The sequence below is a fragment of the Phyllostomus discolor genome, chromosome 2 (genome assembly GCF_004126475.2).
Source record: "Phyllostomus discolor isolate MPI-MPIP mPhyDis1 chromosome 2, mPhyDis1.pri.v3, whole genome shotgun sequence".
Classification (NCBI taxonomy): domain Eukaryota; kingdom Metazoa; phylum Chordata; class Mammalia; order Chiroptera; family Phyllostomidae; genus Phyllostomus; species Phyllostomus discolor.
The window spans coordinates 122,134,426-122,149,014 of record NC_040904.2 but is presented as its reverse complement, the minus strand read 5'-3'; the positions used below and the strand labels follow the sequence as shown (position 1 = coordinate 122,149,014).

The 14,589-nt window shown below is 47.8% G+C and overlaps 1 protein-coding gene across 1 annotated transcript in view; it reads left to right on the top strand.

The window, feature by feature from the left end:
- The window catches only part of CACNA1C (calcium voltage-gated channel subunit alpha1 C), a 626,645-nt gene that overhangs the window by 598,839 nt on the left and 13,217 nt on the right, over positions 1–14,589 (top strand). The window contains 4 exon segments of the mRNA XM_036018449.1: positions 5,096–5,197; positions 7,569–7,696; positions 8,118–8,252; positions 9,757–10,109. Of these exon segments, the coding sequence (XP_035874342.1) occupies positions 5,096–5,197; positions 7,569–7,696; positions 8,118–8,252; positions 9,757–10,109 (718 nt within the window).

The window sequence follows — 14,589 nt, the reverse complement described above, 5'->3', positions numbered from 1 at the left end:
AATTCAAAAAAATGAGGAGAGGCTTAGGGACCTCCAGGACATCTTTAAACATTCCAATATCCAAATTATAGGGGTACCAGAAGGGGAAGAGGAAACACAACAAGTGGAAAAATTATTTGAGTAAATAGCAAAGGAGAATTTCCCCAATATGGCAAGGGAAATAGACTTCCAGGAAGTCCAGGAAGCTCAGAGAGTCCCAAAGAGGTTGGACCCAAGGAGGAACACACCAAGGCACATCAGAATTACATTAGCCAAGGTAAAAATGAAGGAGAGAATCGAGAGAATTCTAGAAGCAGCAAGAGATAGGAAGACAGTTACCTACAAAGGAGATCCCATCAGACTGTCAGCTGATTTCTCAAAAGAGACCTTGCAGGCAAGAAGGAGCTGGAAAGAAGTATTCAAGTCATGAAAGGCAAGGACCTACATTCAAGATTGCTCTATCCAGCAAAGCTTTCATTTAGAATGGAAGGGCAGATAAAGTGCTTCCCAGATAAGGTCAAGTTAAAGGAGTTCATCATCACCAAGCTCTTATATGAAATGTTAGAGGAACTTATCTAAGAAAAAGAAAATAAAAAATATGAACAGTAAAAAAAAGACATCAAACTCACAGTTAGTAACAACCACACCTAAAACAAAAGCAAACTAAGCAAACAAAGAGAATAGGAGCGGAACCACAGAAATGGAGATCACATGGAGGGTTAGCAACAGGGAAGTGGGAGGAGGAGAGAGGGGAGAAGATAAGAGAATATGTAGCATAGACAATAGGTAGAAAATAGACAAGGAGAGGGCAGGAATGGTGTGGGAAATGTAGAAGCTAAAGAACTTATGACACATGGACATGAACTAAAGGGGGGGAATGTGGGTGGGAGGGGGTGGGCAGGGGGGAGGGGAGTGAAGGGATAAAATGGGACAACTGTAATAGCATAATCAATAAAATATATTTAAAAAAAGAAATGGAGATCACATGGAAGGTTAAAAAAAGATTCATACAGGAACTAAAGTTTGAAACCCTCTTGTATTGAAATCAGAGAAAACACAGAACAGATAAGCAATATGTCGTCTGTCCTTTCTAATGCTTCAGTCTTGGAGTCTCAGGCTGTCAGTCATGGTGTTGTCCTTTCACACAATAGCCGGACTGCTGGGCAGGGAGATGGGAGACCTGAATCTGATAACACATGTGATGTCACTTACTCTCTCTCTACTTAAGTTTCTTCATTTGTAAAGTAAGGAAGGTGATGAAGTGATACGTGAGAACTCAATTCAGTAAACAGCCCAGAGAGGTGCCTTCTCTCAGCTGAAGGCTTCCAGAAAGTAAGAGAAACACCTGAAATGAAAGAAAACAAGAACAAACAAGCAAGATACATGTCAAAATCATGAGCTCATCTTTAAAAAACATTAAAAATAGTTTAAGTTCTGCTGCTAAACTAAAAAGAAACAAAGGCTACAGAATACCCTCTCAGTAGCCAGAGCAATAGCACAATCTGAAGTAGGTGTAAATAGGCCTATTTCTCACCCTGGAAGGACTGAACACACATTTAATCTACTGCGTGTATAACAAGGAAAAATTGGAAGGAAATTTGTTGGCATTATCACTGAGTAGTAGAATGAGCAGGGACTTTTGCCTCCTTCCTTTACTTTTATTACTTTCCAAATTGTTTACAATGACTATTGCAATTACATCCAGGAGAAAGGATTTTCTTTTCTAAGGAGATAAGATTTAATGACTACTAGGGGGAATATCCTGCAATACTTACAGCTTGATGTAACTCAAGGTACGACATTTTCATTCATGGAGGAAGCCAGGTCCTTACTATTGAAGACAGGCTGTAAGCTCAAACCAAGCCCACCTAAAGGATACCAACTACCTAGGGCATGCAAGGAGCTGGGCTGAAGGAGCTGGTGCACATATCCCGTCTCCAGGAAGTGAGCACTCTGGGACAAGAGGAGAAGCCAGCCACATGGGAACTATAGTCAAGAATTAAGACTGTAAACACAAAGACATGGATCTACCACACAACACTGCCCCTACAGGTCATGACTCTGTATTGCATGCTTAAAATTCTGTCAGGCAGGTAGAGCTTGTGTTATGTGTTCTTACCGTAATAAATTAAAATTCAGGAAAAAAGAAAAGGAATAGCTGCCAAAGGGTCCATAGTGCCAGCTCAGGGGCAAACGTTTATTAGCAACAAGCCCCGTACCCCCCAGCCCCGCCACCAAGTGTTCATCGCTAAGTCTAGAAGACACAGGTGAGTTCCTACAAGCAACCAGAAAGAAATGAGGGGAAGCATCTAAATCTGTGAGGATGAAGTCTTCACCAGTCCTTACCCTTCAATTTTGAGCATGAAAGGAAGTGGACAGAAAATGACAGCCACTTCAGAGCACCAGTCCTGTGCCACACACACCTTTGGGATGCAGCAGGAAGGTAAGTACTGTACTTAGATGAGGTGAAACGACTGTTGGTGAAGTTACACAATTATGTGGATCACTGTGAGAATAAATTGAAGCTTGAAAAAAATATGGAAGATTCTTTTGGAAGATGTATTTGTTACCTGAGTCTGCCATAACAAACTATCACAAATTGGATGCTTAAACGACAGAATTTTTTTCTCTTAGAGTTCAGGTGGCCAGAGTTCAAAATCAAGGCATCAGCCAGAGGTCCCTTCCAGAGGCTCTGAGAGAGAATCTGTTCCATGCCTTGATCCCAACTCCTGGTGGCTGCACCCTCCAGGCGCTGCTGCTGTCTTCTCATGGCTTTCTTCCCTGTGTGTCTCCTCCTCATTGAATCAGGACACCAGTCATATTGGATTAGGGCCCAACCAAGTAGAGCTCACCTTAGCTGATTGCATCTGCAAAGACTGTTTCCAACTAAGGTCATATGCCAAGGTTCCATGTGGACATGAATTTGGAAGGGGCACTATTGAACCCACTACAGAAAATGAGTGTATTTGAGCGTTGCATTAATTTTGACTCCTTCACCGCATATGTCAGAAAGCACTAACTACCTTCACCAGCAAGGGAATGTAGCCATGAAGGACTCCCTGCATAACTAGAATGCTAAGGACTGCCCTCTGGCTTCAGGTCCCGCTTGGATCTGACAGTCACACAGGGGACTCAGGAGTCAGTCACACTCTCTCCACTGCAACTCTGCCTGCTCCCAATGGGCTTCCTTCCAGGGAAGCCCCTCTGGCATGGCCACAGAGTGACTGTAGTCCGGCAGTCCCACATCAGAGCTCGGGACCCACCGCCTCCCTGTGTAACAGCAGCAAGCAGTCTGGCATAGGCAGTCCTTGCATCATTGTGCTTACAGATCCGTACCAGGTTTTCACCAATGCTGAGGCAAGACCCTTCACTAACAAAAAGATTAGGACTCGCTGAAGGCTCAATGGTGGTTAGCAATTTTTGGCTATAAAGTATTTTTCAATTAAGATATTTATGTTTTTATAGCTATCATGCTATTGCACAATTCATAGACCACAGTGTAGTGTAAGCATAATGTGTATATGCACTGGAAAACCAAAAAATGATGTGACTGGCTTAATTGCAATATTTGCTTTTATGAAGGGGGTCTGAAATAGGACTTGCAGTATCTTCGAGGTCTGCCTGTATTGGTTTCCTATTGCTGTATAACCAATTACCAACAATTTTTTGGCTTAAAACAACACCCAGTTATCAGCTCCCAGTTTTGTAGGTCAGGAGTGGAGCCATGGGGTAGCTGAGTTCTCTGCTCAGGGTCTTACAGGCCAAAACCAAACTATGGATCAGGATGTGTCCTGTTACAGAGGCTCTGGGCAAGAATCCACATCCAGCTCATTCAGGCCGTTGGCAGGACTCATGTCCTGCTGTCGTAGGCTGGCCCTGTCCAGGGCCCTGAGCCCTGGAGGCTGCCTGTCCCCGTTGGGTCACAACACGGTGTGTGCCTTCTCCCAGGCCCATACCACTCTCTCTCACTCCTGCTCCCAGCCAGAGAGAACTGTCTACTTTTACCTTTTGGCCCCCTTCACACATTACTTTTTAATTTTGTTTGTCTTGTTTTTTTTTTTATTGAGGTACAATTGACATATAGCATTATATTAGTTCCAGGTGTACAACATAATGATTTGATATTTGTATATATTGTGAAATGATCACCACAATAAGTCAGGTTACCGTCTGTCATCATACGTGGTTACAAATTTTTTCTTGTGATGATAACTTTTAACATCTACTCTCTTAGCAACCTTCAAATATGTGATACAGTATTAACTGTGGTCCCCAAGCTGTACATTATATTCCCAGGACTTACATATTTTATAACTGGAAGTTTGTACCCAAGAACTTTCAAAGAGCTCATGTGATTAGGTCAGGTTCACCTGGACAATCTCCCTACTTTAAGGTCATATATGCCATACAGTATAACCTAATCATGGTAAAATCCATTATATTCACAGCCCCAGGGGTTGTGCAGGGTATGTATGCATTGGTGATGGTGAGAGGGAGTTTGGGGGGCATCTCAGAATCCTGCTACCCCATCCTGTTTTGTAGCTGCAGGTCTCAGCTTTCTTCTTATACAGCAATAAGGCCCATAGCCCAGAGGCTGCAGTGGGTAGGCACCTAACTACACCTGTTTTGCCAGTGGAGAAAGTGGACCAAGAGAACCCATTGTCTTCTGATTTCTGTTTCCACACTGAGGTCATGCCATATCCTCCCCACAGAGACTCAGCAAAGGGCTTTGACACTGGGGGAGACTGTTCTCCTTCCCTATCACCCGAGTTTCCCTGGCAACCACAGGCTATAAGAAATGCCGTCTGTGTAGAGCCCCTGTGCTCTCCTGGCCAATGGCTGTTGAGCTCCCTCCTGCACCAGCAGTCTTATCAGCTTGGAAAAAGCAGTGTGTGGGGTGAAGGGATGCCATTGGCTGGTTTGAGCAACAGGCAGAGAAAGAATAGCATTGGACAGGATGTGGGAGGGAAAGAGGAGGATGGGGGCAGACAGTAAGAAGACAGGGGAGAAAGAGAGCGAAACAAGGGATTAGGACCATGTTGGGGGCACACCCCATGGGGAGCCCTCCAAGGGGCCGGTGGTCATGTCAGCCTCACGCCCACCTCCCTCCCCTCAGGGAACCTGGAACAAGCCAATGAGGAATTGCGGGCCATCATCAAGAAGATCTGGAAGCGCACAAGCATGAAGCTGCTGGACCAAGTGGTGCCCCCTGCTGGAGGTAAGAGCTTTCCAATTCACACATGCTCACCACCTACCTGTTCTGGAGTTACAGGGCTTGCAGGAGGTCCCCTTTCCCAGACCCTGCCTGTCAGCCTGGAAGGCCTCACAGCTAGAAGGGACGAGAGTGCCATCCGTACCCTTCACAAACTCAGAGATGGGCTGTCAGGCTGGAAATCTGGTCTGGTCCTGCAACTCCCAGATGAAGATGGGCAAGGCCGCTTGATGCTGAGAGGAGAGGCAGAACTTCAGGAAAATCACAAGTAAAGGTCCCCCCATAAATCACTGGGCTGAGAGCTCCAGTGATGGCAGGGCCCTGAGAGCCCCTCCTGGTAGAAACTTGCTGTGTCCTTCCCAGAGCAGGGTTGCCCCTCCCCCCCAGTGCACCTACAGCTCCTTTCCATAACAAATGGGGTCTGATACCCCTGCTGCTGTCCTGAATGAAACTCACAGGTAACTAACCTTCTGTTGCATATAATTTCCAAAGTATTAATATAATGCTTTAACTCATACAAACTGTATTAAAATCAAATGTTATTCAGCATACACATGCTCAGGCACAACTAGGCCAGAAGTTAAAATTAACTGAAGAACTCCTTGTGTGCGCCCATTTATGACAAATAAGTGCATTTAAAGGAAGGAAGACTGTTGAATATCATTGACACTTTGAAGTAAGGGCTAAGGGGATTTAAATAACTGCACACACGTGCACACATACATATCCTACATATGTGCGCACACAGAGGACCCATGCAGGCCTCGGCAGGTGGTCAGAGCCGGTGGTCAATGCCATGGCACAGGGAGCACTGCCGTCAGGGGCGCGACTCTCCAAGCTGAGGCCTCTTGGTCCCACTGAAACAGAACAAAGTCTTCTATCAATTTACACAGTGGCTATCTTCCTGAATATATTAATATATATTCTTTATATATATTCTGGATATATATATCCTTTAATATATTCTGGATATATTAAAACTATGCAAAAAATGTTTTGTATTCACATGTGAAATGAAGCTAGGTTCTCAGCTCAGACAGTTACAAGCAGGTTGTTCCCACATAGGGCTGTCCTGGCTAACACGTGGGAGGCATGCAGAGTACAAAGCTGTTATTTGCTATGCAGAACACACTTCTGCCACTCAATACCAGCAGCACCCCTAAGTCACTGTGACATCTAAAAAAGTCCCAGACATTTCCAAAATGCTTTTTAAAAGGTGACACCACCCTTGCTGAGAACCACTTCCCAGACAGAAAGCAGGACTTGGATTAAGTGGTGTCACAGAGGTGACTACCTTACATACATTATTTTATTTGCTCCTTATAATGTTCCCATGAAGTTTGCTCAAAAAATTGAAGTCTTAGAAACTAAGTAGCTGGCCTAAGGCTATGTGGTGAGTACCTAGCAGATTCAGGATTTGAACCTGCGTCTGAGGGATGCCAGAACACTGGGCTCTATTTCCTGGTACAGTTCCTCCCTGGCTGCTCTGAGGAAGGGCTCAGGGGGTTTTCCTCCCACATGAGAATGAGGCCCTTGCCAGTGGAAGGCCATCACTGCTGTGGATTTGGGCATTCCTTAGAGATAATTAGAAGCAAGAGAATCATCACAAGCCCCTAGATCTGACCCAACCAGCTGTCTCCCAGCCCATTGCCCTTCCTTCACAGAGAACTAAGAGGTGGAGCAAAGGGGCTCCTTGTAAGGCATGCGATAGTCCTGTTAGAGACTTACTGGCTCACCACCACATGGCTCATTCTCAAGACAGGGACTGAGGATGCCCTGGGTAACTTGGGGGCCAGCCCAACAGGAACCCAGCCAAGCCACATGTGAGAAAACCCAATCTGTTTGGTTGAAAGAAAAACCCAAACTTGTACAGGAAAAAGGTGCTTCTTCTATCAAACCTTCTGCTTATCTTTAAGCAAAATTATATTTATACTTAGGGGACTGGTTGATTTATGATGGTATCTGAAACTTTAGAATCAAATAAGAACTTGTTAGTAATGTCAGTTAAAAAAAAGCAAGGTGGGAAATCATTTTGACAATAGGCTACTTTTTCTGTTATAAAAGGGGGGTTAAAGAATATACTTGCTTATTTACAGAAAGCATTGACATAAAGAATCTCTGGAAAAATGAAAAACTAATCAAAAAGATTATCAATTAGGAGGTAGTAACATGGCAGAAGGGAGCAGGGGGAGAGAGACTTTTCACTATATAACTTTTTATATGTTTTTTTTTCTTTTTGAACCATGTGAATGTACTATCTGTTCCAAAAAATAAATTTAAAAATCTAAAAGTTAGGATGCTGAAGACAAATTAATAAAGCCCAACTGAATTTCCCTTGTTTGCCTCCAATCCCCTATCCTCTCTTCAAACGTCTCAGATGACGAAGTCACGGTCGGCAAGTTCTATGCGACTTTCCTGATCCAAGAGTACTTCCGGAAATTCAAGAAGCGCAAAGAGCAAGGCCTCGTGGGCAAGCCCTCCCAGAGGAATGCCTTGTCCCTGCAGGTGAGGGGCCAGGGGAACACAAGCCGAGGAAAGGCCTGCTCACCTTCCTCTGACCTCTGGCCAAGGCCCAATCCTCTCCCCAGTGTATTGGAGGCCAGCTGCCTTCCGAAGATAGATGTGTGAGAAGAGAGGACACTGTCCTCTCCCTCCTCCCTTCTTTCTGCACACACTGGCCTCCGTGGTCCAGCCCACTCCACAGTGTCCAGCTCTCTGGAGCTCAGCTGAAGGCCCTTTCCCCCATGCCTCCACCTTTCTTGGGTTGAGGAGTGGATTCTCCCTCTCTGAGTAGACAGAGGTCCTGGATCACATCCGTGGTTAGCATGCGCAGACAGGCCTTCTGCAAGCCCGAGGCGTGGCACACACAGCGGGTCGACCGCTGGGTGAGGGAGTACCAGGCCCTCACAGGTGCCTCTGGTTCCAGGCGGGCTTGCGCACGCTGCACGACATCGGGCCTGAGATCCGCAGGGCCATCTCAGGGGACCTGACAGCTGAGGAGGAGCTGGACAAGGCCATGAAGGAGGCTGTGTCTGCTGCCTCCGAGGATGACATCTTCAGGGTAGGTGGAGCCACACAGCACTCTTGACCTTGATAAAGTTCCCTTTGAAGCAGGAGGGTGGGCTGCTGTTCTGCCAGGAAACCCAGGGAGAAAGGCCTGAGTTCTGTGGCAGATTCCAAGCTCTTCCCACTCCTCCATTTCCTATCCCTCCACTTTGTCGGAGCCAGACTCCTCAGACCAGGGCCTCCAGGACATGGCAGCTCAGAGATCACCATGGGCTGGTGAGGGTTTAGAAAGCTCGTTTTCCTAATGGAAATGTTTCCAAGGAGAAACCTACATTAGAAACTGCAAAGTGCTGGCCCTTGGGCCACATCTAATCTGCAGGCCTATTTTGTTTGCCAACATTTGAAAATCTGGCACATTCACATAAAGACCTAGACTCCTGGCTTCTCTTGAGAACATCAGAAGGTCTGACAATGTCAGACTGTGTTCCCACATGGCAGCTGGGGGACTGAGACCAAGTAGCAATTGTCTTCTCGAGATAGAACATGTGTTCCCCAGGTCACAGAAGTCTCCCCCAGCCCCCCTCTCCTTTCCTGGACATGGAAGCTGACCACCAGTGTTACAGTGAGAACTAAACACAGCTAGAATCTCTCCATTCATTGGTAGCACCTGCCTGATTCCGAAGGTATTTAGCCAAACATTCTTCTCTAGCACAGGAGAAGCTACCCACCATAACTGTCCCAGGGCCCCCTCAGCCCCGCCTGCCCAGCCCCCATGCCAGAGCTCCTCGGCTGTGCAAACACAGGGGGTGAAGATGAACCCGTCCTGCTTGCAGCAGTCCTGTCATCACCATCCTCATTCCCATCACTGTGAAATGTTCATGACCGAATGGCCTGAGGGACACAGCGGCAGGTTAACACTACCCCACTGAGACCCCGCAGACTGACCTTGCAAATTTGACTTGCCCACTTGCCCAGGACCAAGAAAGAATGTTGGGAATAAACGCTAGTTCTAGATTTGAAATCTCTGAGAACCTTCTAGGGGAAAGGAGGCCATAATATTGTATAAAATTAAGGTAGAAAATCTGTCTTTGTTTCCAAAACTTTTTGACTAACACAGTTTCTAGCCCACTGCGCCAGCTGGATTTCCATTTTAAAAAATCTTGTTGGAATCTTCTGGCCCCTTCTCCCTCCCCTCAGACTTCACAGCACCTCACAGCTGCCAGACCCAGCAGCTGCAGCAGGGAAGGACTGCTACCCTAGACTTGTCCTAGAAACTCAACCCTGGTCTTCAGGAGGTTCAGTGGAAACTTCCAGGACAGCAGCTTCCCCTATAACTGGTTCCCACAGGGTGTCCTGTCCTTACCATTCCCCCAGCCCCTTCAGAGGGGACTGTCTGGGGCCCTGCCTCTCCAGCTGCCAGGCCACGTAGGTGAAGAATGCCACATGCTTCCAGTGTGGTTGTGCTCTCTGGAGGGCAGATGACTCTCTGTGCCCTGCCTGAGCAGGAGAGGCTGCTGAGGGGTGCTCTCCTGCACCCACCCCTCCCGTCTTGCCTACAGAGAGCCGGAGGCCTGTTCGGTAACCATGTCAGCTACTACCAAAGCGATGGCCGAAGCTCCTTCCCCCAGACCTTCACCACCCAGCGCCCGCTGCACATCAACAAGACGGGTAACAGTCCTGGTGACACCGAATCGCCATCCCACGAAAAGCTGGTAGACTCCACTTTCACCCCCAGCAGCTACTCCTCCACTGGCTCCAATGCCAACATCAACAATGCCAACAACACAGCTCTGGGCCGCTTTCCCCGCCCCACTGGCTACCCCAGCGAGGTCAGCACTGTGGAGGGCCACGGCCCACCCCTGTCTCCTGCTATCCGAGTACAGGAGGCATCGTGGAAGCTCAGCTCCAAGAGGTAAGCAGGAAGGTGGGGCATCCAGAGCTCATGCACAGGGGCCATTCCAGCTCAGAGGTGGTCCGGATGGACAGAGTTTGGCCTCCACGTTTACCTCTCATCCCTCAAGCTGGAATGGACACTGCTGCTCTGGACCCAGGGACAGAGCTGGATGAATGCTACTTCCTAGTCCTGCCCTTGATTGCACGTGGCAGCCAAACTCAGGGGAGGCACCGTGGCCCCACTGGCCAGCAGGTGTCCTGAGGAACATAGCTCAGGATGGAGCCTACTCTGCTCTTTCATCCTACACTCCTACACTTGCAGAGAGCCTTGGCCCTGATCCCCAAGATGTTTTGCATCCTGGCTGCTGTTCCCCTGGCCTTTCCCGTGTCTCTGAGAAAACCTGGCCTTTAGCCCATTGGGAGGGGAATGAAGCTACTGCCCTCCTCTTTATACCTTCTCACACCTCCAGGGAGGGCATTTTGGTGGCAGGACGTCCTTCGCTGTAGCACTGGCTCATTCTGCCCCAGTGTGGGATCATTCCTAGTATTCTTTTAAAATATATTTACAGTTGTCCCATTTCTCCCCTTCATTCCCCTCCACCCTGCACACCCTCTCCTACTCACATTCCCCCCCTTTAGTTCATGTCCATGTGTCATAAGTTCTTTAGCTTCTACATTTCCCATACTATTCTTGCCCTCCCCCTGTCTATTTTCTACCTACCATCTATGCTACTTATTCTCCATACCTTTTTCCCCCCTCTCTCCTCCTCCACTCCCCTGTTGCTAACCCTCCATGTGATCTCCATTTCTGTGGTTCTGTTCCTGTTCTAGTTGTTCACTTAGTTTCTTTGTGTTTTTGTTTTAAGTGAAGTTGTTTATAATTGTGAGTTTGCTATCATTTTACTATACATGTTTTTTATCTTCTTTTTCTTATCTTCTTTTTCTTAGATAAGTCCCTTTAACATTTCATAAAATAAGAGCTTGGTGGTGATGAACTCCTTTAACTTGACTTATCTGAGAAGCATTTTATCTGCCCTTCCATTCTAAGTGAAAGCTTTGCTGGATAGAGCAATCTTAGATGTAGGTCCTTGCCTTTCATGACTTGGAATACTTGTTTCCAGCCCCTTCTTGCCTGCAAGGTCTCTTTTGAGAAACCAGCTGACAGTCTGATGGGGACTCCTTTGTAGGTTACTGTCTCCTTTCCTCTTGCTGCTTCTAGGATCTCTCCTTCATTTTTACCTTGGCTAATGTAATTATGATGTGCCTTGGTGTGTTCCTTCTCGGGTCCAACTTCTTTGGGACTCTCTGAGCTTCCTGGACTTCCTAGAAGTCTATTTCCTTTGCCAGAACGGGCAACTTCTTTATTATTTGTTCAAATAACTTTTCCACTTGTTGCTCTTCCTCTTCTCCTCTGGTACCCCTATAATTCAGATGTTGGAACATTTAAAGATGTCCTGGAGGTTCCTAAGCCTCTCCTCATTTTTTTTTTGAATTCTTATTTCTTCATTCTTTTCTGGTTGTATGTTTTTTTTCTTCCTTCTGGTCCACTCCATTGATGTGAGACCCAGCTTTCATTCCATCACTATTGGTTCCCTCTGCATTTTTCTTCATTTTACTTATTGTAGCCTCCATTTTTTCACCTAATTTGCAACCAAAATCAACCAATTCTATGAGCATCCTGGTCATCAGTGCTTTGAACTGTGTATCTGATAGGTTGGCTATCTCTCAGTCACTTAAAAGTACTGATTGGGGGGCTTTCAATTCTGTTTGAGCCATCTTTCCCCCCACCATTTGGTCTGGTTGTACCTGTTACATATGAGGGGCAGAGCCTTAGGTGTTCACCAGGGCGGGACACCCCAGTTGCTGGGTTGTGATGCTGTGTGTGGGGTCGGGGTCCAAGAAGGAACAATGGCGCTTGCTCTGCTCTTCATTGGACCTCAGTCCTTTCTGCCTCTTTCCCCCCAAGCAAACTGGGCCCCTCTGGTGCCAATTCCTGTGTGGGTGGGCTTGTGCATGCAGTGGGACTTTCCAAGGCCCTTTCCTGGGGGGCTGGGACTATCTCCCTGGGCCTCAACCCCCACAGGTGTTTTCAATCAGTGCCCCAAGGCTCTATTTTCCAGCACTGGGATCCTGAGTTGTTCACAGTGCCTTGCTTCACGATCGTCACCCTCGCTGGGTCTGCCGGTTGCCCCCCCCTCGGGCTGGGGTCTGCCAGCTGCCGCTTGCGCATTCAGGGCCCACTCCCTGAGATTTTACACACCCTGGATGCCTTATGAGCCCATCCCAACACTGTCTGCTGTCTGTGCTTGGACCCACGCCTGGTTGCCCGACTCTACCCCTCCTACCAGTCTGGATGAACGAGTCTATCTTAACTTCTTGGTTGTCCGACTTCCATTCAGATCAATTATCTGTCAGTTCTGGTTGTTATTCTGTTTCTAAATTGTTGTTGTCTCTATCTTGGTTGTGCAAGGAGGCACAGTGTGTCTACCTATGCTTCCATCTTGGCTGGAAATCCCATTCCTGGTAGTCTTGACTGCACCTCCCACCTCCCTGTTCTCTGCTCCCTGGTGCTCCAGGACGCATTGCCATGATGCACCTGGACAGTAATGCCCTCTGCATGGTCTGAGCCTCAGGAATGCAGCTTGGCCCTCGAGGGTCTGCCTATTTATGTCAGCAGATCTGGGCTCCCATGCGGGTAGGAGAGAATACGCCTCTGCATCTCGCCACTTCACACTTAGCTGAGCTGCTCTTCCAGGGTGGGGTGGCCACCCCAGAAGGACAGCAGTGCCCCAGCATGCCTGGTTCTTGAGCCAATCTTCTTTTCTACCCTCGAGCTCAGAAAACTCGAGAAGTTCCAATGTGTTCTAAATCCATGGACGTGTACTGAGCTTCTTTCATTCAAGGAACCAGCATGGCCACTTGTAAGTCCACACAGCCTGGCCACTTAGCCTGTCTGATGACAGAGAAGTCAAACTGGCCATCTGTCCACCGTGCTGCCTAGATTAGCTGGCAGAACCACCCACCACTAGCCCTGCCTGGGGTTACACTCATGATACCTTCTATGTGCAGAGCAGTGTGCCTAGCACTGCACCTTGTGTGCTGATCAGAAAGGCTGCCTTTGCATTGGAGAATGTCAAAGTTCAAGTGGCTGGCCTGTGCCTGTCTTGGTGACCCCTCCCTTTTCTACAACTCCCCTCCCTCCTATATCCTTCAGGGACTCAGTCCTCACAACCATTTTTCTCCCTGCTCACCTTATCAGACCTCTTAAGGAAGGATTGTTGTTTTCATCGTTAGTGTGTCATTGCCAACTAACACTTCCTTCAAAGGGAATCTTCATATTAAACTTTGTTCTGTATGAAATAAAGGAAGGTAAAAAAATCATTTTAGAGAGGAGGTCAGAGAGACATCAGGGGATTTCTTCATCTCCCCACAGATACTGTACACCTGCTAATGTAATAGGATCCCTGCAAACACCTAGAACTATGCCTAGCACGTAGTAAATGCTCTCTGAATGTCAGCTCCTCCTTTCCGTCACAGTCGGTAAAAACAACACTCAGGGCAGTAAGCTTCAACTTGGTGAAGAGGGACAACTTAACCAAAAGTTCCAGCTCTGGGAGCTTGTTTTTCATGTCACAGCTCAGGGCTAAGTGTGGTGTGGTGGCTCCAGGACTGGCCTTGCTTTTGTTGGGGACAGGACAGCACGCCTTGCTCACAGTGGCCCCCAAGAGGTGATGTTATGTGCCTGCTGCCATTCTCTGTGTCCAGCACACCCCACTGTGCCTCACCAAAGCTCCTTCCATGTCCCTCTCTTCCCACCCTATCAATAGCCTTTGACATCTCATCTGTCCTTCAGGCTGTGGGGTGACCAGCCATCTGTTAGGGCCTCCTCAGAGAACTGCCCTTACCCTTCCTGAGTGGCCCTCCATCCCTGGTCAAAGCTGGGGCACTGATCCAGCACTCAGTTTTGAGAGGATAGACTGGGATAGTTCTTGCTGCCCTCATGAGTCTGAGGATGAAGAGGACCCCAGGTTCCTGAACCTGAGTATTCAGGTTCTAGAGGAAGAATGAGATGGGGGGGGGGGTACTGAGCTAGGCAGAGACAGGAAAGAGGAGAATACCCAGACCAGAACCAAGGAAGACAGGTGAGCAGAAGACTCTGACCCAGAGGGAAGATCGGGTATCTAAAGCATGTCCTGACATGGGGTGGTTTCAGCTCAGCAGCGATTCGGGCACTCCCCTATGCTCAGAAGAACAACCCCCCACCTCCAGCGTGAGCCTTCTTCTCTGTGCCTTCACTCCAGGGTCCAATGTCAAACTCGAGAGCATGTCAAAATAGGATACTGGGACCTTCTCAGCTCTACCCAACAATGCCCAAAGGCCCTACTTGCCTATAGTAGAGGGAAGGGACAGCCTTGCACTGCCCACCCCACTCTTTATAGTGCAGCTCAGCACCCTTCCTTAAATGCTGATCTCTGCCTGGCCAATGTGGCTCAGTGGAC